We start from the raw sequence: 27,413 nt of genomic DNA on the forward strand, positions 1-27,413 counted from the left end.
AGATAAGACAAGGTGTAAGAGAAGTAACTAAGTGAGAAAGTAGAAAGGACAGCAATTATGATCAGAGAATGGGGTATCTTGGAGTTCACAATTTCAGCTATGGAACAATTGCCATACTTTATCTGTACTGAACAGGGTGGCTAAACGGGGTGTACAGAGGTGAAGTTCACTGAAGATGAGGTAAAGGAGCTGAGAGGCCAGGGTATTGGACAAGTCAGGCTCATAAATGTTGAAATCATTCAGGATCACCGGGTGGAGAAGCATGCGCCAGGTGTTGATTTCAACGAATGACAAGGTGGCAGTTAAGGCAGAGAAGACAAGAACCTTAATGAGGTAAGAGTGGTATAAATCTGGTGGAATGAGCCTTCACAAAGTTGTTGTTGTTTTTCTGGAGAGGGTAGCAAGTTAATGGTATGGAAAGGGCAGCACTAAGGATCTAGGAAGATTGGTGGCCCCACTGGGATATGTGAAGTGTGGAAGTATAGACAACCTCTTCTCAAAAGAGCTACAGGTGAAGTGGTATCCTCAATGCGGAGCCAGGTTTGAAGATTAAGATTAAACAGCATAAGGTCCTTGGCTCCACGTAGTGAGCACTTGACGGATTATTAGTTGCCTTTAAACATTCACTTAAACATTTGTATGTCCTTGCTCCGCACGCCTCTCCCCCAATCTCTTTATTCAGAAGAGACTAGGGCCAGGTTAAGGGATGGGATCAGGTGGTTGGAACCGGCATGGATCTTCACAAGCGATCAAGGGGACTGCCTCCTCTAGGCCCAGGGAGAGCTTGTACCATGGCTTTCCCTAACCTTCATTGGCGAAGCTGAGAAGAGCCCGAAAACGAGGGCCATTCTCTCCCGTGCACAGGGCACATCACCGCCTAAGAGAGATCTATCCTCCCCCCCTCCCCCAACATTAATCGAGAACCTTGCAAGTGCCGACACCTGCGACACAAACACGAGAGAGATACACTCCCAACTACAGGAAGGGTGCCTGGCCGCGTTCCGTCAACGCCAGCATCCGCAGATTTAACGATGCTCAGACTTTTCCAAGTCCTCCCCACACTTTTAGCTGACGTAAAATGTCGGAATTAGGTGTGCAGCCTGTACGGAGATTGTTCAGATCCTCGCCTCCTTGGCTCCGGATTCCCCAAACCGCGGTCCCCAATCCGGGTGCGCCCTCCTGGAACTCAGCAGTACACGTGGGCTCCCCGCTGGCCCGCGGGGCGGGGCGCAATGGGCGGGACTAGACTGGAAGGAGAGGCTGTCCCCGCCCCCGGTGCTCCCATGGCCCCCCGCGCCCCGCGGCCAGATGCTGACGTGTCCTTTCCTTCCCACTACACCTCCCGACACTACCTACTACGGCTGCCCCGGAAGTCCCGCCTCATACATAACCCGTCACCGCAAATCAGCTCTTTCAGCGCTTCCTGGAGCTTGCCACCCGTTTTGGGACTAAGGGGCGGGGCTCCGGGATCAGGGTGCCTATTGGCTTGAGGTCCGGCGGGCTCTGGGTGCTAATTGGCTGGAGGGCGGTGGCGCTCTGGCACGCTTGCGCGGCGAGTAGAACGTGTGGCGGCGGCGGAGAACGCGTCCCCTCTTTCGCTCTCAGTCCCGCTGCTGCTCTTGTGAGCGCCTGCCGCGTCCGTGCCGTCCATTGCCCGAAACCCGTCGCCTGCCAGCTCCCTGCCGCGGCGGCCTCCCACCAACACCGACACCCACATTGACACCTCCAAGCCGGCCCACCGCCTTACTTGCTGCCTTTCTATCTCTACACATGGCCTCCTCCGCGCAGAGCGGCGGCACCTCCGGGGGACCCGCGGTCCCCACCGTGCAGCGGGGCATCGTCAAGATGGTGAGAGCGGGGACCCGGACACTGACCCCACCGCCCGCCTCCGGGCGGGTTTTGGCGCTGGCTCTTCTTCCCCTTCCGCCAGTCTGCGTGGTCTCCTAGATCCCTTCTTCTACCCCTTTTCTCGCTTTTCACCCATTCTCGGAATTCCCTTCCTAGACGGAACCCGACACGGTCTCCCCTTGGTACTTTGCTTCCCGGACACCCTGGCATCAGGGGTCACAGTGATTTCCGTGGTCGCGGCATTCAGATCTGCTGTTTACTAGGACAGATCGATTACTTAATTGATTAACGGAGATAATAAATTGATATCTGCCCTCCCATCCCCCCGTTCTTCTGTTTGTTTTGACATCTGCTGAGCAGTTTGCAGCTTTTCGAGATCCTGACATCCGCTCTTCTCTGAAACTAAGCACTTGGCCATCTTGAAGATTTTCAGTTTCCACCGACGCTCACTTAACTCCCAAGTTTTCTGGCTCTTTGGCCCTCATATTCCGTCTTTTTCTCTCCACCTCTGGTGTCAAGTGTGCAATCCCAAGAGCTTTTAGTATTTGTGTTCCCTCTCCCTTTGACCCTTAAATGTTAGGCCAGTAGAAATCTTAGAGATCATTATTGTTCCTCCACCTCTTACGCCTAAGGAGACTGGTTTGAAGAGGGCAGTGACTTGCCTAAGGTCATCGCATGGTGGTGGCTTGGATTAGGGCCAGGACCAGAGCCCCAAGTGTTCGGATTCCCAGTCCACCGCGGTAACACTTGATTCTGCCTGATTTTTATATACCCTCACTCTCTAAATTCTTGAATTTTGAATTTAAAACCCTGCAAGGCTCATTTTTAAAAATTTACTGCCAACTCCATGATAATTTTGTAGTATAAATTCTTATTGTCACTTGTCTCCTCTTTTCTCTCCCAAATGCTCCCAAATCCAGGAACTTGACATTTCTTGGTTAACAGATTTTCCATTTGTGATGACCACAGACTAATAGATTTCATTTCAGACTTCAATACTGACTTCCTTCTGGAACAACAGATATTCTTTGTGACATTTTCACCCAAAGCTCCACAGTTTTTTGTAGTTGCAGGAAGTTTAAAGAACATTTTGTTTTCTTGGCTCATTGTCAGGGTTAAAATGTTCTTTAGCTTGCATGTTGTGTGTGTGTGTGTAAAAATTAGATTTTGAGATTTTTCTCCCCAGCCTGATTCTCATGTGTTCATTTCTTGGGTGATATTCTGCCACCAGTTGAAATTTCCAAGGTTTTCAGTATTGTTTCCCCCTTTATACATAATTGGAGAGTCAGAATTTATTAGAAACTGATTGAGAAGGGAATTTCCAAGGTTCACATATTTTCCCTTCTTTGAAATATTGATCTGACCCATGAGTAGATCCTTTTAAATTAGCTTTTTCATTTGCACTGATCTTTCCCTTCACCATAAGGACACAGCATTGCTTGGCTGTCTGGTGGTGCGATTGGCAGCATTGAGTGGATCTGAGTGTTTTCCTTTGCTAAGGCTTGAACTTTTCTTAAAGGTCCCTCTCATCTGTGGCGTGGGAATGAGGCTGAACATGTTTTTGTTTCTACCAATGCTAGAGGCTTCCAGGGTATCTGGATTCTATGAGGTGACCATGCCTGACAGATTACCCCCATGGATACTGAATATCAACATCACTTGTTTATTAAGGGTCACGTCTTGTGCTGAGTGTCCTGTTTATATTATTTCATTTGTAACACCTAACAAGTAGACAGCATTTTTGGCTGCATTTTACAGATGTGTAATCTGAGGTTTAGAAAGACTAGTTCACACAAGGACAGGCACTTTTTATTGGTAATAAGAGGCAGAGATGAGACTTGAACCCAGGCCTGTCTACCAAAGCATGTACTGTTTGACATGCTATGCTGCTTCTGCCTCCAGGGCAAGACTTTATAATGTGGAGGGTGGGGCCAGTGATGTATGACCACAAAATTGCAGGAAAGTGAAGCTGACTGTAATCAAGTTAAGGAAAGATTAGATGTTACTCCTTGCCTTATCCTCGAGCTGTTATTGTGGTCAGAGGCTTCATTATGTGCTTAGGAGAGTAGTGTGGAAGACACATTTGAATCTGGGAGGAAGCTTTTATTTTAATTTATTTATTTATTTGGGAGGAAGCTTTTAAAATTCAGCCATTGAGTAGTCTATACTGCTGTTTTTTTTTTTTTTGTTTTTTTTTTTTTTTTTCCTGTGACCAAACTGCAGGGATGGGTGGGTGAGTTGAAGTAGGGATTAGGGGAGGGAAGCTGGATGAACTGCAGAGTGACTGGCCGATTTATGCCAGGTGTAGAAGCCTTCTCTGGAATGAAAAATCGACCACTGGAAAATTGCTCTGTGTGAAGCTCTTCTGCTAAGCAAAGTTTTATTTTCCTGGAGAGTCATCATTTCCAGTGGTACTAGGAACTGCTTTGTAAGAAGTCCAGAAAGGAAGATGGAGCTCTGTGACAGGAAAGTGAGAAGGAAATAATAGTTTGAAGAATTGGAAAATAGTAGTTACTGCCACTGGGAGAAGGCTGGAAACCGGAACACTGACTAACCAGAGGTGTGCTTTTCAGGGTGAGCCCTCCACATGTGTCTGCACTCGGGCCGAGTTGCAGGTCTGAAATGGTCTAGGGATGAGCTTTGCTGCAGTGAAGAGGAAAAGTCCTTCCTCTGTTTGAGGGGGCAAAACTCGGATTATAGGGCCACGGAAGGTGCAAGTTTCTAGTAAGTCCTTTGTTACTTTTTTAAGGTTAAAGAAGAATGAACTTGGGAATCAAGTTGTAAAAAAAAATCTTTGCATTTGACCAGTTTTTAAAAACGATGGCGAAGGTAGAGGCTCTGTCTGCTCTGAGAGTGGGAGCAAGGGGACAGAAACAGAGTTGGTTCTGGAATGTGTTTAAGGAGGAAGTGGGCAGTAAGTTGACACAAGCATTTTGGAGCTGTTCTGTTACTGAAAAGGCAGGATGATGGAAAAACTGAAGGTGGATTTATATTTCTTGAGTTGGGATGAGACTGGCAGGTGTGTGGGCAGACAAAATATAACCTGGAAAAGTAAATGTCTTTGTCAAGTCAGATACTGTTTTCTCAAAATCCTGAAAGATTCTAACTCTGGATTTCTTTGAATGATATGCTAGACTTTCTGTTATCTCAGCAGATTATTTTCAGCACATGTTAAATGGATGAGGTTGAGAGAAGTCTTGGGGTACTTAGTATAGAATTTGGTCACCACACTTAGCAGCTATTAGAGATGGCTGTTTTCTCTGGTTTTATGCACCTGATTTCCTTTCTGTTTTGAGGTTAGAGCCCTTTTCTATGTCTTTTCACCCTAATTTCCCCATCTAACTTGTGTTTGTGTGTCTTTCCAAGCAGGAGCACATGGATTGCTTTCAGGACAGCAGAGTGAGTCTGCCATGGTTCTTGAAGCTGTGTGCTTAGCAGAAGTGGCTATGGAAGCAGCATATCTGCACCTGCTTATGGTGTAAAAGGCCAGAGAGAGGACAGTGCGAAAGCTCAGTGCATTTCACCCCACCGCATTTAATTGCCTAAGGAGAAAGGAATCCCTCTGCCAGTCTTTGGTTTTGTGCTAAGAACCAAGATTCTCACTGGAAGACTAAGGCAGAGGGTCATCCAAAGGAGAAGATGGCCACAAGTTTCCTCCTTCAATGGGAATTGTGCTGCCAGGTTGTTCTAAAGTGGGAGGTAGGCTTCCTGGTGAGTAGCTTAGTGGAAATTTCTCCAGTGTACAGCTTGTAGGAAATGCTGTCTGTAATTTAGATCTTAGGTTTCTGAACTAAGAAGTATGTGTCTTTCCAGAGTGTAGTGGGGACAAAAGTAGTAGTCCGTTGATCTGCTCCTTCCTACGTGCACTTAGCTCATGCAGACTGAAAGAAAAAAAAAAACACATCTTTCCTAAGCTACTTAAAATAGTCTTATTCTGCTACTCAAAGGGACAAGGTGGCTGAATAATATTTTAGTAGAGCCATTTGCAAAGAACTAGGTAGAATAGGATGGCAGGCTTTTCCCTATAGTCTTTTTTTTTTTTTTTTTTTAATTTTTTTTTCAACGTTTTTTATTTATTCTTGGGACAGAGAGAGACAGAGCATGAACGGGGGAGGGGCAGAGAGAGAGGGAGACACAGAATCGGAAACAGGCTCCAGGCTCCGAGCCATCAGCCCAGAGCCCGACGCGGGGCTCGAACTCACGGACCGCGAGATCGTGACCTGGCTGAAGTCGGACGCTTAACCGACTGCGCCACCCAGGCGCCCCCCTATAGTCTTAAAATTGCCCACATCTCAGCAGGTGAGCATGGTGGCTTCCAATCAAGATTGCGAGTAAAAGAGTACTAAGTTTTTACTGTATCTTAAATGTTTTCTGTCATTTTTTTTCTGTATGAAAAGGAAGCATCCAGCTGGCTCTAGTCATGCTAACAGTGGCTGCTGCCATGTACTAACTAATGGTACAGAATGATGAGCAATCATACTTCCTTTCTTTCTTGAACAAATTGTGCATCTAGCTTTGTGTGGGTATTGGAGAAACAGTAGTAAAAAGTAGACCAGATTCCTGCCCTTATGGTTTATGAAGGAGACAGACAATAAACAAGTAAACAAGACATGCACGATATTATGAGAGAGTGATTTCAGGTAGGGGAATGGGACGGGGTGGTTGGGACTAAGAGAAGGAGTGGCTCCGTTAGATAAGGTGTTTAGGAAAGGTTAAAAAAATGCTGTTCGTCAGCATTTGTGCTGAGATCTGATGGACAACAAAGAATCAACCGTAGGAGAAGGGTGTTCTTGGTAGAGAGAACAGCAAGTGCAAAAGCTGTAGGGTCCCCATGGATGTTTATCTTCAGTATTTTTGTAGTATCTCTTTAATTTCTTCAAGTTCAGGGTGCCACATAAGTGGTATGGGTTTAACGTGAGCTATTCATTTGTGTTTTAAGGTGATAGAAGGCAAAAACAGCGCAGGTGGTTGTTCTGGTACCTTGGTGAGATCAGTATCTGACATTAACTTCACTAAATACATGTAAACAGTGGAGAACTGATAAAAAAAAAAAATTGTTGTTGGTCATAGTCATGTCTCTTAAGGGGCCAAGACTAAGCTTTTTCGACTTCCGGTCAGCCAGTCCTGTGTATTCCTAAGGTTACCATCTTTCAACGAAAGGTACTTAGCTGAAAAGATAAATGCCAAGAGCAGGCTCAATGAGAGTTAAATAGCATGCAGAACTTGTCCTTGTTTATATTTCTGTTAGCATTTTATTGCTACATGGAATAGTCTGCTGCTCTGGCCTCTGGCAGTACTTTTTAAAAAAAATTTTTTTTAATGTTTATTTATCTTAGAGACAGAGAGAGCACAAGTGGGGGAGAGGCAGAGAGAATCAGAGACAGAATCTGAAACAGGCTGCAGGCTCTGAGCTGTCAGCACAGAGCCCAATGCAGGGCTCGAACTCACAAACTAAGAAGTCGAGCTGAAGTCGTACATTTAACCGACTGAGCCACCTAGTTGCCCCCCTCTGGCACCACTTTTAACCTAGCAAGCTGTAAGGAACAGTGATGGTGAAGCACAGAGTAGCGTGCTTCAGAGCTCAAACTAATGGTCAGAAAGGAACTAGCTCATGCACAGTGTGGCTTATTATCATGAGGGAAGACTCCTAAGGTTTGGTGGTGATCGGTGCTGGTAATAAATGGGCAAATGATTTAAAAAAAATTTTTTTTTTTACATTTATTTATTTTTGAGAAACAGAGTAAGACAAAGCATGAGCAGGGGAGGGGGCAGAGAGAGAAGGAGACACAGAATCCGAAGCAGGCTCCAGGCTCTGAGCAAGCTGTCAGCACAGAGCCTGATGCGGGGCTTGAACCCACGAACTGTGAGATCATGACCTGAGCTGAAGTCGGATGCTTAACCGACTGAGCCACCCAGGCACCCCTAAATGGGCAAATGATTTGGTGGAGTCTATGCCTCAGTTTACTTGGAGGGTGAAATTTGGGAAATGAGTGAAGGTTCCAAGGCCTTTTGTGTACCCACTTTCCAGTGGGTTAGCGGTCTAGCTGACAGGTGTGGTTCTAGCAGGGGGTGCAGTAGATATTCTTTGGAATCTGGTCTTTGGATTTATTTTATTTCATTTCTCCCAGGAACAGCATAGCTAGTAAATATTGTAGGAAATTCTTTGTCTTATTCAGGACAAGGAATGAAGGGATTCAACTCTTAAGGGGCTTAATGTAGCTTTTCCTCTTATTTCTTGTTGGGAAATGGATAGACACCCAGTTTCTGTTGCTAATTCCTCTCTTGGGAGACTGACATATGCTTTTTGTTTTTACAGCACAAATTAATGCAGAATCACAGGTTGTGAACATTTGATGCAGATGGAGTGTTGTGGGATTTCACTTTCAGTGAGACTCAATATGATACACTAATGTTTTTTACACTTAGCTCTGATGTTTGGGGAAAAAAACAGTGGTTTCTGTTGGCATTTTTTCAAAATTAGGAAGGAAAACAACTTCTAGGTGAACATCATATGAAAATTTAGGTGACATTTTCACATGTCATTTTTGAGATGTTCAGTCAGTGATATAAACTGGACTTGGCACATTGTCTCCGTTTACAAGCTTATGACGAGTGATTTAAGGCATCATCTCCTCTCTTTATGCCTTAACACATTTTGAGGTGCTTTGGGTTCTCTCTGTGTGGGAAGTAGTCTCCTTGGGATGGGCTTGTAACACCAACCTCCTGTGTAAGGGGAGGAATTGAGGAGACTGGAGAATCTGTGCTTAAAGTTAATAAACTTTATTAATTTATTAACATTAATATGAATTTATTAACATTAATTTATTAACTAATTTCTTAACATTGTCTCTGGGAAGCAACCTGGCAGAGAAGAGAGATCGTTGGCCTAGGATTCAGGGGATACAAGTTCTAGCCCAGATGCTGCTATTCTCCACTTGGGTGATGTGGGGTAAGACATTTCACCTCTCAGTCTCCCTCCCTTCCTCCCTCCTTTCCTTCCTAGCTTATTTATTTCAAAAGAGAGAGCGAGAGCGAGCAAGTGGGTACGGGGCAGAGAGGGGGAGAGAGGATCCCAAGTAGGCTCTGTGCTGTCAGTGCAGAGCCTCGCGCAGGGCTCAAACCACAAACTGAGATCCGTTACCTGAGCTGAAATCAAGAGTCAGATGCTTAACTGACTGAGCCGCTTGGGTGCCCCTCAGACTCTTTCTTTTTTAAACGAAGTGGTAAACCTGTTGTCTCTAAGTTCCCAACAGTCCCAAAGGCTGTGATTGTATAAGAAACCTTACAATGCATGTCTTTTAGGCATGATGAACCCAAACTGAGAAATCTACCTTATGGTAGGCTTCACTCTGAGTTGCTGCTTATTCTGCATGAAACATGTTTTCTGTTCCTGTTGCTTGTTTTTTTTTTTTCTTTTTTTTTGAGACAGTAGATTATGAAATATGAAATGTGGTAATGTGGTTTTTGTAGTGTGGAAGACGAGAGTTAAAATTTGAATCAGACTAAGTGATTGGATAGTGGACCGGGTTGAAGGTGGATAGAAATGAGCTAGGGAGGTTCCTGGCTTCAGTAGTGGTATCAGGATAGACTAGTGGGAGTGCTTGTTGGGGACCTAGAGAAACATGCCAGTGGTGGGTTTTAATCACACAGTCTCACCTCTGCATTGGAACACCCTGACATTCTCCTGGGGCTATAAGTCTTGAATTGAGAAGGGTAGAGATGAGGAGGGCACCCTGGGAACCTGTAGCTCATGGGGAGAGTTTATTCTGGCCCTGCTCTTAATTGGAGGAATCTCGGGGGGCTTGGTAGGGTTCTTAGCTTTTTCACACTTCAAGGCTGAAACTTCTTCCTGTAGGTGATCCTAATTGTCTTTTGCAGATCTTTTCCACTTTGTTTAATGTGCAAGTATAGGAATCATAATCTGTTCTTGGTAGTTCCTCACATGGTTTCTTTTCTTTTGAATTTATTTTTTACTGTATGCTTTCTTAAATCCTTTCTGAGAGTAGATTTAGAGAGAAGCCTCCCAGTGATTTCCTGAACAGATCCATGCTTCAGGACCACCTAGAAGGGCCTTTCAGAGGCACAGAAATAGAATCTCTGTGAGTGTGGCCTGGGAATCTGTTTTTTTTAAAAGCCTCTCCTAAGTGTTTCTGAAAGAGTCGTTTTTTGGTTGGATCTGGGGACTGGCATTTGAGACCCACTGATCTTGTTTAACTCCTTTTCTGTATGTAGTTGAAGGGGCAGGACACAAATGACAGAAGGAACATAGTGTGTGGGGGGCGGGTACATCAGAATTTAATGAGGGGAGGATACTAGTTTCGCTTTCTTTTTAGCACTTATCTTGATGGCTGCCAGGACACTTTGCATTGCTTTTAATCTGTACTTCAGTATTAGGCTGATATCCTCAGGGGTCTGTTTACAGTGACTCCGAGATCATATTCTTGGGTCATAACTGACAGCTGAGAAGTTGTTGTTTTCTATGCCTGATTTAGGCCATATGCTCATTTTAACACTCATCTGCCACTTTTCCTTTTATTTGCTTAGGTTCCTAGGATCTTCCTATAATTTGGCGCCAATAACTTGGCACATTATTACTCTGGAAGTCTTTAGTGTCCTCTACAAACATGATTCTGTGCTGCTCACTTTCTGCTTTTGTAATCCTTGGGAGCCACACACTTAGGCCTTCTGGTTTGTCTCTATCCTGTTTCTTGTTTATAAGCCCCATTGTTAACAACCTCAGTAAAACCCCAAATGACCTCTTTGGTGGTCTCAGTTTTTACTTTTTATTCCACTTGTTTGTCTCATATGGAAATAAAATTTTCTTTATAATTCTCAAGTCTTTGAAGTCCTTATGATTAAGGGTTACATCTACAATTCCCTTTGTGGCTTTTCCTTGTTTTGAGCAGCAGTTTCCTAGTTCATCCCTGAATTCCTTCAGAATGTTCAGGTGAATGCCAACTAGCATTAATTATTTAATAATTACCAGTATTTAAGTTTTGGACTTAAAACCTGCTCATAAGATTTCAAATAGCGTAGAAGTATGTAAATTAAATATAAAAATCTCCCTCTGACCTTCTCGGTTTTCTGTCATTCATTCTCATTCCCCTAAGAAAATGTGTTTCCAAACTTTTCATGCAGAAATGTAATACATGCTCCCTCTTTTTAAGAAACAGAAATGGGGTGATAATATATGTTTCCTGCAACTTTAAAAAAAATTGTCATGGCTATCTATTATATCTCATTATAGATCCTACCTCATTCTTTAATGGTTGCAGAGTATTCCATCATTTGGGTGTATTTACTTACCCACTTTTTTGCTGATGTATGTTTTAAGTTTTTCATGATTCTAAACACTGCTACACTGACTGAATGTTGTTTTTACATCTTTGTGTTCTTGTTATTGGCATTTCTGTAAGATACATTCCTGGAAGTGCAGTTGCTGGTACGCTTTAATATCAGTTAATGGTTTTGGTAGTTGTAGGAGGACTTTACTTAAACTTAACCTGTTTATTTCTTACAAATACCATCTTAGATAAAATTTAGGGCAAAATACAGCTTAATATCTTATTATTCATTAATCACTGCATGTTTGGTAGTCCTGTTTCTCCAGGGTATCCTTGAAAACCATTTTATCTCTTTGGCAGAGGGCAGGGCTTAACCACCTGGGGATCATTAAATAACTCCTTTTTACTTGCTTGAAGACCTTCAATTGTTTCAAGGTCCTGGTGTTTATTTATTTATTTAAATGTTTATTTATTTTTGAGAGAGAGAGAGACACAGAGTGTAAGTGGGGGAGGGGCAGAGAGAGAGGGAGGCACAGAATGGGAAGCAGGCTCCAGGCTCTGAGCTGTCAGCACAGAGCCTGATGCGGGGCTCAAACTCATGAACCGCGAGATCATGACCTCAACCGAAGTCGGATGCTTAACCGACTGAGCTATGCAAGCATCCCAAGGTCCTGGCATTTAAAGGAGAGTAGGCTCTTTGACCTTTGGCCTCATCTGCTTTTTCTGGGTTCTAGAGAGCTCCATGACTAAGGAAGTGTGCAGCTACTGAGCTACAGATGACATGAGGAGGTGAGAGGCAAGGTCATGTGGGAGGTTTGACTTTCCTGTGGCCTGGTACACAGCTTTTCCTCCTTTTTCTTCTCGGATGAGAAGGTGGGGATGGGAGGTGGTGGTAAGCATGACCACATCCTGTATGGGGAAACTGCCATTTTTAGAGTTGTTTGGAGAGACTGAACCAGGGGAGTTAGTGTTGGCAGCCTCTCAGTCAAGTGCTGATCCCAACCTTGGTGTTATGGGTTACCTCAGGTTTGCTGGGCTTCAGATGTGTGTGTATTCCTACCATGGTTTTGGCATGGGAACACTGCCTCTGCTTCTATTTCGTTTGAAAATCTTTTGGCAATCAACTATTCTAAAAATTGGAGTATTATTTTATTAAAGAAACTTTTTAATGTTTATTTTTGAGAGAGAGAGAGAGAGCACAAGGCGGGGAGGTGCAGAGATTGAGAGAGACAGAGACAGAGGATCTGAAGTGGGTTCTGCTCTGACAGCAGAGTGTGATGCAGGGCTCGAACTCAGAAACCGTGAGATCAGGACCTGAGCTGAAGTCGGATGCTCAAATCACTGAGCCACCCAGGCACCCCTGAAATATTATTTTTAAAGCAAACTTAGTATCACTGTCGACAATGGGAAACCAGTGTTGCTTGCCATACCTAGAAAGTACCTTAAAAAATGCACAATGAAAACAAAGTGTTATTAAATTCTAGCTTGGTATGGTGTTTTGCAGAAGGCTATGAAGAAAGTTTAACAAGTGATGAAGATGTGCTAAAGGCTTCTTGCCACCAGACTGGAACTTTCTTCTTCATTTAATAGGAATGACTGAAGGAGAATTGGAAAGGGGACAGTTCTTATGTGTGTGTAAATATTAAATTCTGGTATATATAGCTGTTTTTCACTGCGTTGTAAAACATTTTCTATTTTCTTTATCCCCAAGGGGAACCAAATAATCCAAATTTGTTTGGGGGTTTTTTGGTTCTCTATGCCAGTTCCCTAAACCTCCAGTCTCCCAGCAGGAACATAAATTAGTTATTTGCAAGGAACAGCTCCTTTACCTGGCCTTGGCACCTTTGTAATGACAGGGCAGCTTCCATCCCAGTCTGCCTGGGCTCTTGCTGTTCACACCTGTTGTCTTGGCATAATTATCAGTAACACCTCTTTTCACTTCAGAGTATGTGATTCCAGTGATGAAATGGATGTTTACTGTGCTTAGTAAGAGCAGTTAAATCTGGGAGAGTGTGGGGTCACAAAGTTCACAGAGACCTAAATAAACAGAAGGTAGGTGTTTCTGTAAATCTAGCAACTAGGATGGCTGAGGGGAGGGTCTCATGGCTAAGGAAAGCCTTTAATGGAGAGTAGGCAGCCTAGGCTTGAGACCTCAGGTTATGTGCTTGGTTCCGGGTAAAGCTTTGGTCTGATGAAATTTTAGTTGTCAGTCTTATTAAAATGTTGCTGTTAAATAGAGGTAGGTAGCTTTGTTTTATGGTGGAAAGGGGAACTTGTGAATTTAAGTATTGATGTTTTTTGGAGAATGGACACATTGGAAAATCAAATGTCATATTTTCATATCCATTTGTTTTAAAAATCTTTTCTGGAAAGGTGGTGAAAGTGACAGGTCTTGACAGAGGCAGAGGAATAAAATGGGTGAGATGAAAGGCAGGAGAAATGGCTAAGTACAGGTGGGAATACTCAGATGGTCTTGAAAGCAGCTGTGAGTAATCTGGATGCAATGTGTAAGGTTAAGGCAACTTGCCTAAAGTGACTAAGCGTTGCTGGAAGTTTGTAGTAGAGAAAGGAACAAGAAGCGAGGCTCTGAGTCTTTGTTCCTAGTCTCTGGGATGGGAGGTTAGTGAACTTTTAAACTTTATGAATTCTGTTCCAGGAGAGGGAAAATCCATTGTTTTATAGCCTTTAATACCAGGGGCATTTTTATTTTTGGTAACAACCCAAAACAGTGAATTACTATGCCAAGTGTAATTTATCTGCTTACCTAATAGGACTCTCCAAGGTCTTCATGAAAAGTGGTGCATTCTTTCCCTCCCTCCCTTTCCTTCCCTCTGTGGAAGGGGGGACTCTGGAGTGCCTGGGTCCTGGAATCCTGCTGAGATCTATTATTCTGTGTGCAGTAATTGCTTGTGTTATTACTCCTGGCAGGTGAGCCCTTTCACAGCCCAGAGGCCAGGAGGTTGCCTCTATTACTTTAAAGCCCAGTTATCTTGTTAAACTCCTCTCTTGTGAGAGCTTTAGAATCTCCTGAGACCTCCCGCAGGCTCTCTGTGGGGCACAGGCCCAGCTCCTGCCTGGGTAAGCCCTGCCCTGCCCCAGTGTCAGTCATCAGATTCTAGCTCTGGAGGAATAACTTTCCTTTACGTGGCCAAGCAGCTATAGGGCTGTTGGCTCGACTGCTTGGTTTCCATTTAATTCTTAAGTGTTCCCTTATCAGTGCTCTTGATGAGAGTATCTTTTCTGTCTCTTGTGTGGTAGAAAATGCGTTTCTTTGATTGTCAACAGGAGAAGCTGAAAGCCAATGTAGGGACAATAAGAAGCTTGGGACTTAGATTATCTGAGGGACAAGAACTTAGAAAATTGGTTTTTGAAAGTGGTTGATGGTACTGCTGAAAGTAAAGATGCTCTGTGTCTGTGAGCTGTCCGTAAACTTGGATTTGAAATTTCTATGCTTTATATGTTAAAGAACTGTATTTATTTTGTTATTCATTAGAGAGTGTGCTCCCCCAAAGGTGAGGGGAATCAGAGAGCTGGACTTTATGGTTAGCATAGGATATGTAGAATATTATGGATGTTTTTAATAAAAATGGAGGGGCAGTACCTGCAGTGAAGATAATGCAAGGAAATTCCAGATAGGCTAGATACCTTCTATTTAGCTTCTTGAGGAGGTATGCAAATCTGTGCCTTGTGCTGGAGGATGGAGGGGCTAGGCTGGGCCACCAGCAGGTAGTAGGGTGATCTCCAGGTGTGTTCGATGATAGGAGACTTCCATTTTTAATCCCCCATCATAGTTTTCCTAGGATTTTAATTATAAGAATCCTGGGATGGTGCATTAATTTAGCAATAAAGGACTCTGAAATGTTTATGGTAGATTTGTGATTTGTACTTTATTTTGACATCTAAAATTGACCATGAACGTTTCAAATAGGAAAAGTTTCCAAACAAATCTGGAAAATAAAATGGGAAAATTAATGTTTTTCATGGGTAGCATAGAAATTGAAGTGCATCCTAAGTTCTGCAGTCAGTCCTGTATATAAATCAAAATAAACGTATTAGATGTCCTTTAGAGATGATTCACTCTGAATAGTGCTGAGTATTCTGCTTTATAAGCTGGCATCCCTATTGCTGTAAGTTCATTCTGAGGAAAAATGCATAGGACTTCGTGGAAACAAGCCTGAGAAATACTCAAGGTACTAATCTTCATTTCTCTTGGGTATTTCGGGATCTCTGGTGTGCTTTCATTTAGCTGTTTCTAGTGTCAGCCCTCTTAACTCTCCTTATCATTGGACTATGATGTGACCTATTGTACTCAGGGCCACTATGCCAGCAGTGCTGTGAGAAGTCAGGGATGGCAGCCACGGGAGCTGCCCTCTGGCCGCTGCCTCGCTGGATCAGGAATCATGGGGGTACTTCCCTCCTTCCTCTGAGCATTGGTCCTGAGGAGGAAGGAGTCAGAGTGGGGATGAGGGCTGGATGGATCCAGTAACTGAGGAGCTCCTGGAATGCACTCCCAGGCTTCTCCACCCTACCTTGGCCACTGCTGGTTCACCTCTCAGTTACTGCGCAGAGGAGGGGAGGTCTTGTTTGCGATCAGGAACAACTTTTTCTTGGGTTTCCTTAAGAGAAGAAGCCTGTGTCTTTGGGGAGTTGCCTCCACTACCTGTGGTGAACACACAGAAGTTCAAGAGGCATATGATCTTCAACCCTCCTCTTATATGACTATCCGTATGCAATAGTTCTGAAATGCAGAGTGGGCATGTATATGAAATGTATGGAAACAGAAAAACTGCATCAGTTATTGAAACCCGTAAGATAGGCTGAGGCCAGATATCCTAGAAGTGTGTATTTTGAAATGTTTAAGAAAAAGTACAAATCTGTAACTTAAAAAAATTTTTTTTAATGTTTATTTATTTTTGAGAGAGAAAGAAACAGAGCGCAAGTAGAGGAAGGGCAGAGAGAGGGAGACACAGAATCTGAAGCAGGTTCCAGGCTCTGAACTGTCAACACAGAGCCCGACGCGGGGCTCAAACCCACGAAGCGTGAGATCATGACCTGAGCCAAAGTTGGAATGCTCAGTCGACTGAGCCACCCAGGCGCCCCCACAAATCAGTAACTTTTGAAAGTGCTTTTAGTGCTTTAAAATTTCTGATAGTCCCCAACCAAATCTTTGGATTAGGGCTCCTGTCCATCATTGTTTGGTAATCACTGTTACAGGTTGGGATGTGGAAAACATTCAGAAGGCACAGGCCTTGGAATTGTTAACCCTGCCCATGACCCGCACAGGAACACATCTATAATACAGTGCTTCATCAGAGTCCTAGAGTATAGAATTTGATGTTTTTAGTGGCTGCGTTGGACTCCAACTGGGATCTGGTGGTGGTGGGGGGAGGGTGGGAAAGAGTGGGGGGGGGTGGATTATGAGCCTGCTGCCAACAGCTGTGAGCAGCTGTGAGCTGGCTTGATGGTGGCCTAAGCTTGCCGGTGCCTTCTCTCAGCACTTCCGTCCCTGTCATGGTGTGTTCTTTTCCTGTCTGCTTACGTTTCTCTGTGAGTTGCTTCTCTGATGATTAAAAGGAAATAGTGTTACTTTCGTTGCTACCAGTTAAGGAATTCAAATATGTTTTTGTTACCTTAGGTATTTGGATATAGACTTTGGGGTGTAAATCTACCGAGAGATGCTTGTCTGTTAAATAAGAATAAATATAAGAATCATGGAGAATATAATCATAGATGAAATTACTGCATTTGCTTAGTGTCCCTTTGGGGGATATGGGAAATGACTGAGGAAAGTGGGAAGGCAATTGAATATTGAACAGTTAATTGGGAGATTCTCCAGTGTGGTCTGGGATATAGGTTTGAGTGGTTTCTGTTGAATCGAGTAGACTTGACAGCTCACAGGAAACAATCAATTGAGTGGTTAGAAAGGAGTCAGGTAAGACATTCTTGAAGGAGGTAACAAGGGAAATTCGACATCACGTAATAAGAGGATTGCTGAGGGAAGGGGGTGCTGAGGAAAATGTTCTCAGCAGCAGCACAGGCTTCCTAGCGGAGAATGGAACGATGCCGAGGACTTGGAGCTGCGTTATAGAGGGCAGAGAGAAGGCTGGACAAGGGACTGAACTCCGGCAGTGGAGAATACGGGATGAAGCGGACTGGGTGAGGCCATGCCTGCCTGTGGATCATGCCAAGGGGGTGGGTGGAAGGCCTTGGAGAACATTTGGGCTACCTGTTGTCATTTGGCAGAGAAATAGGAAAACAGCTGTGCGTGTGGCACGTGCTCTTGAGATCCTGGCTCTCGTTAGCTCTGGCAAAAATCCACTAAGCTAGGAGTTGTTTAAGGACAAGGACCATGTCTTGATTGTTCTTGTCCCTTCTCTCCAGAATCTGGCACTGTGCTTTTTACACAGTAGGGCCATTCATTTGTTCAAAAAACACTTATTGAATGCTGACTTTGTCTCTGGTCTTGTTTTGGGCTCGGGGGCTATCAGGGTGAGTAACATAGACCTGGTCCTTGCCGTTATAGATCTCGTAGCTTAGAGAGGAAAGCCAGTACTAAACAACTATACTATTTAGTGTTGAGATAAATTCCATGAGTAGAAGTATGGTGTAGTCAGAGAGCACACGTAGCAAGGCTTTCTGACCCAGTTCGGGGATTTGGAAGGCCTCTTTGTGGAGATAGTTTAAGCTGAATTTGCTGGAGAACATGTTTCTAAGCCAGGGAGTTAGGGTGGGGATAAAGAGGCAGGGAATTAATAACTTTATTGTGCATACCCATCACTCAAGGATCTTATTGAAATGCAGGTTCTGCTTCTGTAGGTCCTGGGTGGAATTGGTGTGTCTGCATTTCTAACAGGCTCTCCCGTGATTTCTGGCCTGTAATTTTTTTCAGAGGCTTTCTGTGCACCCTTCTCACTTCTGCCTTTTTTATTCTTTTGTTTCAATTGAAAGATGATGGGACTCAACTGAGTCATTTTTCTCTCTAGTCTGTAGCCATGGTGGCTGCAGTGACATAACTGTTCAGTGCTTTCAAGCTATAGTTGATTAGCAGTAGAGACTCTTCTTCCTGTCCCCTCCACATGCTGGCTGAAAATACTACTCTACATTTTGATGTGGACAATCCACATTGTGGAGAAGGGCAAAGGTATGGAGGACGGGAGGAGGAAATTACAGAATTTGGTTAAGAACAAAAGAAAATCCTGTGTCTTGCAAATTAACAGAATTTCTTTTGGCATCTCCCAAAACCACTCCTTGTAGATTAGAGAGGGGGGACTCAGGCATTGTTTTTGATAATCCCATTCCTCTATGATGATAAGGCCAACTCTGAGAGGTAAAGAGATTACAACCAAGATTCCAAGGCTTCACTGAAACCAAAAATGTGGATGGTGCTCTCCTCTCTTACAGAATGTTCTTAATTATTGTAACTGAACTTCCATCAGTTTTTCCTTAAAACTTTAGAGACGTTGAGGAGCTTCTGGCTTTCCTGACTATACAACCTAATTAGACCACATATGTAAATTTTTAAAATTCCCACCAGATAACTAGCATAGGAAGAAAGAGGGACTCTCTTTAAAACCCAAGATCCTTTTTGGGTGTGATAGCCTTTTTGAACTGTGTGCTTAGAGAAGGTTTCAATTCTGTGATTCCAAAGCATTTTAGGGGTGCCTGGGTGGCTCAGTTGGTTTAGCGTCTGACTCTTGATTTCAGCTCAGGTCATGATCTCACGGTTTGTGGGATCGAGCCCCATGTTGGGCTGTGTGCTGAGTGTGCAGCCTGCTTGGGTTTCTCTCTCCCTCTGCCCCTTCCGTGCTTGCGCACTCTCTTTCTCTCCCTCAAAATAAAAATAAGAAAAAATAAATTTAAACAGCAAAATCTCCAACAAAAAGCCCTGCTCACTACAGTAATTTTTCATCTTTAATATAGTGTGAGTACTTGACCTTAAGCATTTGGTAGAGGGGTCAAAATCCGTTAAGTGATAATCTTTTATGTTCCGAAGTCAATTTTTGCTTCTTTCTTTGGTAATTTTCGCACGTGACTGTTGCCCACTTTGAGATTTTCTTTTGACAACTGAAATGGATTTCTCTGAAATGACACATTTGCCTGACATACAGTTCTTCCTGAGTTCTCTTATTTCTGCATAACTGTGTCTCGATCTCTGGATCCTTGACAACAGCGGGGCTCAGCATTGAGTAGTGAGAACTTGGCTCTGCAGAGGACCATCATCCTGGGTACATCCTGGTACAGGCTTCCTGGAGATTGAGTCAGTTCCTTGATGGTGAGGCTTTATTTGTGCAGAAGTTACAACCTTGGTGTTTTATGTAAGCTATATATTAGTATATATATTAGTTTCGGTTGTACGGCATAACAGTTGGATGTATAAAATGTTCACAATAAGGCTAGTTAGAATCTGTCACCGTACATAGTTACAGATTTTTTTTTCTTGTGATGAGATCTTTTAAGCTCTCTTTGCACCTTTCAAATATGCAATACAGTAGTTGCCATGCTGTGCATTGCATCTCCACGACTTACTTTGTCTTATAATTAGAAGTTTGTACCTTTTGACTCTCTTCACCTATTTTGCCCTCTGCCACCAATTTTTGACTCCCATTTCACATATATTTAGTATTTGGGGTTTATTGGAAGTGTGCTGGGAAGACGTGTGTCCTAGCTCTGATGCCATCGTATAAGTGCCACAGTTTCCTCAGAAAGTGAGGAGAATGGTGCCTGCTCTGCTTCCTCAGAGCATGGTTGTGAGGATGCAGAGGGGTGGAGGATAGGAAGGGAAGGGAAAGGGAAGGGAAGGGAGACCAATGTGCCCTTAATGTTACTGAGTACCTGCTAGGAGTCAGGTGCCGTGAGGCGTCTCACTTAGTCATCCTCACAATCCAGAGAAGACGGTGGTCGTAGTATTGCCCTCATTTATACAGGAGGGAACATCACAGTGCTTGGAATGATTTTTACTTGAATTTGTTTTCAGACTCAAGACTGATTTCAGAGTTCACGGTCACCTGAGGCTTTGATCGCCACCACTCTTTGTCAGGGATGAAGTTCAGTGCAGACTTAGGATATGATACTTAACATTACCTTTGAGGACAAAAGTTCTGACAAACACATAACATTTACCTCTCTAGGGAGGGGGTATCTTAGCTGGCAAATGAGGAAGGTAGATTATGGGTTATTTAATCCTTTTTTTAACATATAAATAATACGAATTTAATAGTAATAACATTGGAAGTTTTTGAGCACAGACTTGTTCACTTCTTTAAGTCAATAAATTATTACTTAAGGAATTTTACATGTGGTTCCTTCCAGTGCCAACCCCTGCAGTTCCTCCAAAGTCAGAATCATAATCTTCAAAATAGCCCTTTTGAAAAGAATCAATCCATGGTTGTCACTGTCAGCCCAGGGTTCTTTCAGTTCGGCTTCTTTGATCTCCACTTGCATATGGACGTTCTTCAGATATTCCCCACCTGTAATCTTTGTGATCCAGTTCCTTTACCTTATGGTCCTAGAAGTAAAATTGTAGGAAGTACATTGATTGCTATTTTGGCAAATGATCTAAAATTATTATTCTTTAGTTCCTTCTGGTATTGAAAAGTTTTGTTTACTTCCACTCTGCTTCATGAGCCTAGCAGAAAGTGTTACAGGTCTCATTGACACCACTTCAATAAACTTGCTGTCATGGAAGCATCCCCTGTGTCTCAGTGTAGCCACTATTTAATCCTTTTTGACTGAATTCAGTTGTGGGAGAATTTCCATGATTTTGATACCTTCTTTTATACTCCTGGAGGAAATGTCCACCTTTTTCTATTGTACATACTCTTACAGTCTTTACTTGTGACTACAGTCTGAGCTGTTTTCTTCTTTTTTTTTTTTTTAAATGTTTTTAAAAGTTTATTTATTTTGAGAGAGAGGGAGAGCATGCACAGGAGGAGCAGAGAGAGAATCCCAAGCAGGCTCTTCACTGTCAGCGCAGAGCCCAACGTGGGCTCCCAACCCATGAACCGTGAGATCATGACCTGAGCCAAAATCAAGAGTCTGATGCTTAACTGACTGAGCCACCCAGGCTCCCCTCTTTTTTGTTTGTTTATTTTGAGAGTGAGTGGGCACAAGTGGGGGAAGAGCAGAGAGAGAGAGAGGGAGAGAGATAATCAGAAGCAGGCACTCTGCGTGTTGTCAGCTGTCAGCGTGGAGCCCAGTATGGGGCTCCATCTCACGAGCCACAAGATCATGACCTGAGCCGAAATCAAGAGTCTGCCACTTAACTGAATGAGCCATTCAGGTGCCCCTTGAGCCATTTCTTATAACGATATTGGCGTTATGTATTGGGTCTTTTGACCAGCCTCTGTGCTCAAGTGCTTTTATTCTCGTTTAGGTTTCGTAACAACTCTCGTGGGTATTCTTACATGTTTTGTGAACATTTGTAAATGAGGAAACTGAGGCTGATAGAGCCAATTAACCACTGACACTGCTTTGATTCTGAAACTAAATTCTTATTGTCATATACCTCTGTTCTTCTCCGATTTCGAAAAGGAGCAGTTTGTATAACTTGAAGTGGTAGTCCTGAATTTATTTTTGCTGTGCACTTGCTATTTAGACTTCCATAACACTAGTTTTTATCTCCTTTCCTTGTCATGTCATAATATATAAGAGGTTGGCAAAGTGACTCTGTAAAGGGCCAGGTAGTAAATATTTTAGGCTTTGCAGGCCATACGGTCTCTGTTGAAGCTACTCAACTCTGCTGTTCCAGTGTGAAAGCAGCCATAGACAATTATGTAAATAAATGATCTTGGCCATGTTCCAATAAAACTTTATTTATGGACACTGAAATTTGAATTTCATACTCTTTTCATATGTTACATAATACCCTTTTGATTTTTTTTTTCCCCCAGCCATTTAAAATGTAAAAACCATTTTTAGCTCTTGGGTTGTACAAAAGCAGGCAGTGGGATGGATTTGGCCAGTGGGCTGTAGTTTGCCAATCCTGTTTTTATCATTCTGGAGTTTTCTTCCTTTGTGCTTCTTTTTTGGGTGTTCTTTTGTAATATTAGACTCTTAAGTCTCTGCTTGCGTTGCATATGGTGGTATTTAACAAGTGTTGGTTTGATTTGGAGCAGTAAGCTCATGGAAGCTTTACTTGCTTAGTCTTCGACACCTGCTCTGCTGACACATAAAAATGGAGATTTTACTTGGGCAAAAGATCTAACCAGTAGGTAACTTCAGATACTGTTTTAATACACGTCAGCCCCCCCCCCCCCCCCAAAAGCTTGTTTCTACATGCAGCATGGTGGAACATCAGGATTGGGGGACTTTATGTCTAGTCCTTGCTCGGCCGTCAATACTTTATTGTAAGCAAAAGTCATTTTACTTGTTTTGCTGCAGATTTTCACCTCTAAAATACAAGGGCCTGGATGAGATCTTCTCTTAGTGGCCCTCTCTCTGTAGATGACCCTTCTGGTCCCTCTGAGATGTAAAGTCCCCAGATTTCAAACTGAGGACCTTGTGGTATAGCTGGCCCCCGGAGCAGCTGCTCACTTACACTCATCTCTGCTGGATGAGCTGGTGCGCCTGCAGCAACTGAAATGGCCTGCCATGAGTCCAGGGGCTTCCAGTTCATTGTGTTTGATTGCTGGCCCTCTAATTTAGGTTTGCCTCTTGCTGTTGCCAGAAAAAGAAAGAAGAAGCTGGCTGTGTTGGCGAGTATTCTGGGAAAGACCTCCCAGACCACACAGCTTATGTTCTTTTGGGATTGCTTGCTCTTTGTCTCAATGACTTTTTAATTTTCAAGAGATGATTCTTCTTGTGGAGGCAATGGTGCTGGCTGCCAAGAAGTTTTTTCCTGATATACTTTTTCCGAAATTTTCCACAATTTAGTTTCTCTTCAGTTACTCTTACTTTAATCCTGTTTTTTTTTTTTTAATAGTTTTTTGCTTCATGAAAATGTATTTAATAAAAGCTTTCCTACCCCATCCACAACAGCTTCTTCTTGATCCCCTGATGGTATTTTCAGGTAAAGAAGATTTCTTGTCCAGGGAAGGGTCCCTGGCCTGCTTCTCTGTCACTCTGACATATAGCCCCTGCACGTGCAACCTGGGTTGTGGCAGTTGCATGCTTCCAGATGGCACTGTGGATCTTTCAGCCCAGTGACTTTCCTCGTTCTTCTTTCTGTGCCACAGAGGGAAAGGAGTGCATTCTCATTGCTGTGTGGTTTCTCAGAAAAAGCTTCTATTGTTTTCAGCCATTTTCATCATTTTTGAGCTTTGTAGAATTTGCTGAAGTCCTGCTTCCTTCCTGTCACTTCTACCTTGTTATTTCTAGAGGACTGGAAAGTTTACAGTGGCCCTCCATTCTTTGGTGAGTCACCATGGCTGGCTTTTGCTACTGAGTCAACTGCCTTTTTTAAAACATTTTTTTGTTAGGGTTGTTCAGCTGAGCACCTAACCTTCCTGCTAGATATGGCAATCCTCTGTAGCAAAGTATATGTTTTATATCCTCAAGTTTTTGTACTTCCATGTTGGATGTTAAAAAAGTTTTTTCTTTAGAAATAAATTCACATACCATAAAATTCACCCTTTTAAAGCATACAATTCAGTGGCTTTTCCTGTATTTATACAACGTTCACCATTGTCTAATTCTAGAACATTTTCATCAGTACTGAAAAGAGAAAGAAACCGTAAACCCATCTGCTCCCCTCCCTCCAGTCTTTGGGAACCACCAATCTACTTTCTGCCTATGGGTTTGCCTATTCTGGACATTTCATAGAAATGAAATCATTAAGGGTGTAGCTGTTTCCGTCGGGCTTCTTTCACTTATTGTAATATTTTCAAGGTTCATTCATGTTGCAGTATCAATCAGTACTTCACTTCTTATTTCTGAGTAATATTCCATTTTATGGATAGGCCACATTTTATTTATCCGTTCATCACGTGATGAACATTTGGGTTATTTTCCACTCTTCTTGGCTATTATGAATAACATTGTAATGAACATTTGTGTACAAGTTTTTGTGTGGAGATACTTTATTCTCTTGGGTATATACCTAGGAGTGGAATTGCTGGGTCCTGTGCTAATGCTTTGTTAAACTTTTAAGGCACTGCCAGGCTGTTTTCCAAAATGACTGCATCACCAACAACGTATGAGGGATCTAATTTGTCCACATCCTTGCCAACACTTACTATGGTCTCACTTATTGCTTATAGCTTTCCTAGTGGCTGTGAAGTGATATGTCATTGTGGCTTAGATTTGCATTTCCATGTACTTACTGGCCATTTGTAAATCTTCTTTGGGTAAACGTATTCCTATCTTTTCCCCACTTTTTTTAAAGTTTGAGAGAGTGTGAGCAGGGGAGGGGCAGAAAGAGGGAGAGAGAGAACTCCAAGCAGGCTCTGCATGGAGCCTGATGTGGGGTTCTCATGAACTGTGAGATCATGACATGAGCTGAAATCTAGAGTCCTACACTTAACCGACTGAGCCACCCAGGCACCCCTTTCCCATTTTTAATTGCGTTGTTATTTATTTATTTTTTTTATTTATTAAAAAAAAATTTTTTTTAATGTTTATTTATTTTTGAGACAGAGAGAGAGAGAGAGCATGAACAGGGGAGGGTCAGAGAAAGAGGGAGACACAGAATCTGAAACAGGCTCCAGGCTCTGAGCTGTCAGCACAGAACCCGACGCGAGGCTCGAACCCACAGACTGCGAGATCATGACCTGAGCCGAAGTTGGATGCTTAGCCGACTGAGCCACCCAGGCAGGCGCCCCAATTGCGTCGTTTTTTAAATTGAGTTACAGTATTTCCTTATTCTAGGTACTAGACCCCTATCAGATATGTTTTGTAAATATTGTCTTTTCACTGTCTATAGTGTCCCTGAGTCACTGTTTTTTGTGTTTTTTTTTTTAAAGAGCATGCCAGCGGTGGAGAGGGGTATTGGGGGGGGGGGGAGAGAGAGAGAAAGAGAGAGTGAGTGAGTGAGTCAGGAGAGAGAGAGAGAGAGAGAGAAAGAAAATCTCAAGCAGGTTCATCATGCTCTGCACAGAGCTCATTGCGGGGCTTGATTCCATGACCCTGGGATCTTGACCCTGGGCGCTTAATGGACTGAGCCACCGAGGCACCCCTGAGTCACTGTGTTTTAATTTTGACGGCCATTTTATCTTGTTTTTGGTTACTTGTGCTTTGTAAGATGGTGTCTTATCTTAGAAATCATTACCAAATCCAAGGTCATGAAGATTTATACCTGCATTTTCTTCTAAGAGTTTTATAGTTTAACTCTTAAAGTTGGATACTTTCTGAGCTAAGTTTTGTATGTGGTATGAAGTAGAGGTCCAACTTCATTATTTTGTATGTGGATATTCAGTTTTCTAGCCCATTTTTGTTGAAAAGATTCTTTTCCCACTGAATTATCTTGGCACCCTTTTTGAAAGTCATTTGGCTGTAAACATCAGGGTTTATTTCAGGCCTTTTGGGAACATGTTAGTGTTCATCAGGTGGCTGCCCTTATTCTTTATATTAATTAGGTCTTCATATTGGCAGGTGTTGCTAAGATATTTCTCTTGAATCTTAACAGGCAGATACATATGTTAAGCTAGTTCTTCTTGAAGAGCTTAATGAGATGTTCTCAGCTAATAAGATTCCATTCTCAGGCCAAGATGATTTTTATTCTTGGTACTATGGAAAAAATACTGGCTTTACTGATATACTTAAATGGATTTCTGTACCATCACCTTCTTAACGAGTATACATGCTAAGTGTAGCATGACTAGGGTTTTCTGTAAGTTTTCTGTCTTCCTCATGTCTGTGGTCTGGGGGTTTAAGACTTATGTGCGCCAAATTGTCAGGGTCTAGTGAAGATTTAATGTGTTCTGTTGCTGGGCAACATGTTAGTGGCTGCCCATAAAGTGTTTGACTTTAGGTAACTCTCCCAATAAACCTGTATGTGGGTGTGAACAGTTTGAGTTCCCATTTTCCTTCTCAGCTGGCTTGTCTCAGCCTTTGTCACCGTCCAACTTATGCCCTGAAGCCGGGTCCTCTGAATCACACCACGTCCCTTTGCAGCCTTTATTGGCAGAGCCGAGAAATGTCTAATCCATTATCTCAATCAAACTGATTCATTGTGACAGCTGTTTTCACAAACCTCCTGCTGTATCAGGTAGGGCTAAGATCATTTTTCTAGAATATGTCATTTTATTAATATAATTGGATAAAGCAGTTACCATATGACTTGCTTTCTATGCCCTATAAATTAGCAATTAAGGATAATTACTGCATCCATGAAAGTTTGCAACGTGAATCAGTACAGCTTTGGCAGAACAATTATCCGTGACAGTTTCCTCTCAATCTTAACCTTATTCTTCTGAAATTAAAATTCTGATAAACTAACAATGTATTTTATTTACTTGTTATGTTTATTGTTTGTCTCCCCCTACTAGGATGTCCGCTCTCTAAGAGAAGATTTTTTGGTCTGTTATATTTCACTGAGTATGCCACTAGCCTGGAACGATACCTGGCACATAGTAGGCACTCATATTTGCATTGAATTAATCAATGAATAAATGAATCAGTCAATGAATAAAATTTAAAAAATTAATCCGCTTAGATGTCAGGTCTTTCACAGAGGAAAAAATGACTTGTTTTGGTGCTATAGGAGATACAGTTTAAATTTGATGTATAAACCTTGGTCTTTTTAAATTTTTTTCCAATGGAGCTACTTCTCCTTGGCTTTATTTGGTGAAGAACGTTGGATAAGAGAAGGCCATTAATATATTTTTATTGAGGAAGAAGTTGAGTAAAGACTATTGGCAAATGAGGCAGGTGAAAGGAGTTTAACAATTCTTAGAAGGAGAAATGGAGATAGCAAGAAGGAGGTGTAGTGTGTGTTGAACTATTTCAGTTCTATAAATAGTAGGAAGGAAACTAGTTCCTCTCTTATAGATAGGTCTCTTCTTTCTTAATGGTCTGCAGATGGTCTTTTCCTACTTTTCTACCAAGGCCATGCCTAAATGAGGGGGAGCAAGTTTCACTGGAGAGATGTACACGTGTCAGCCTTTTCCTCCTGGGGGGATAGGAATGGCAGTGTCTCCCACGATGAATATCTATTCTTGTTGCTTAGGAGGTTGAATTGGTGCCTGCTGCTTGAATTTGTATACTCAGTAGTATAAAAGGTGTCAAGCAACCTGTAAAGTAGAAGTCTTCTCTCTCTAATATTAATCCAAGCATTGACTGTTGTCTGAATGGCATATTTGGTGCAATAATGCAGAGATGTTCTGACAGCAGTCTTCAGAATAGCAT

The 27,413-nt window shown here is 42.7% G+C and overlaps 1 protein-coding gene and 1 non-coding gene across 2 annotated transcripts in view; one reads left to right on the top strand and one right to left on the bottom strand.

Annotated features, from left to right (window-relative positions):
* Positions 1 to 1,547: 1,547 nt before the first annotated feature.
* Positions 1,548 to 27,413, top strand: part of SND1 (staphylococcal nuclease and tudor domain containing 1) — a 420,688-nt gene continuing 394,822 nt past the window's right edge. The window contains exon 1 of the mRNA XM_019452638.2: positions 1,548 to 1,848. Within this exon, the coding sequence (XP_019308183.1) occupies positions 1,771 to 1,848 (78 nt within the window). The 5' untranslated portion in view covers positions 1,548 to 1,770. The remainder of the gene's footprint in view (positions 1,849 to 27,413) is intronic.
* LOC128775790 (small nucleolar RNA SNORA1) lies at positions 20,766 to 20,878 on the bottom strand. The gene has a single exon (XR_008420762.1). It is a non-coding gene; the product is annotated as a small nucleolar RNA SNORA1 (small nucleolar RNA).

Source organism: Panthera pardus, unplaced genomic scaffold (assembly GCF_024362965.1).
Source record: "Panthera pardus isolate Hobbes unplaced genomic scaffold, ASM2436296v1 HiC_scaffold_8, whole genome shotgun sequence".
NCBI classification, from domain to species: domain Eukaryota; kingdom Metazoa; phylum Chordata; class Mammalia; order Carnivora; family Felidae; genus Panthera; species Panthera pardus.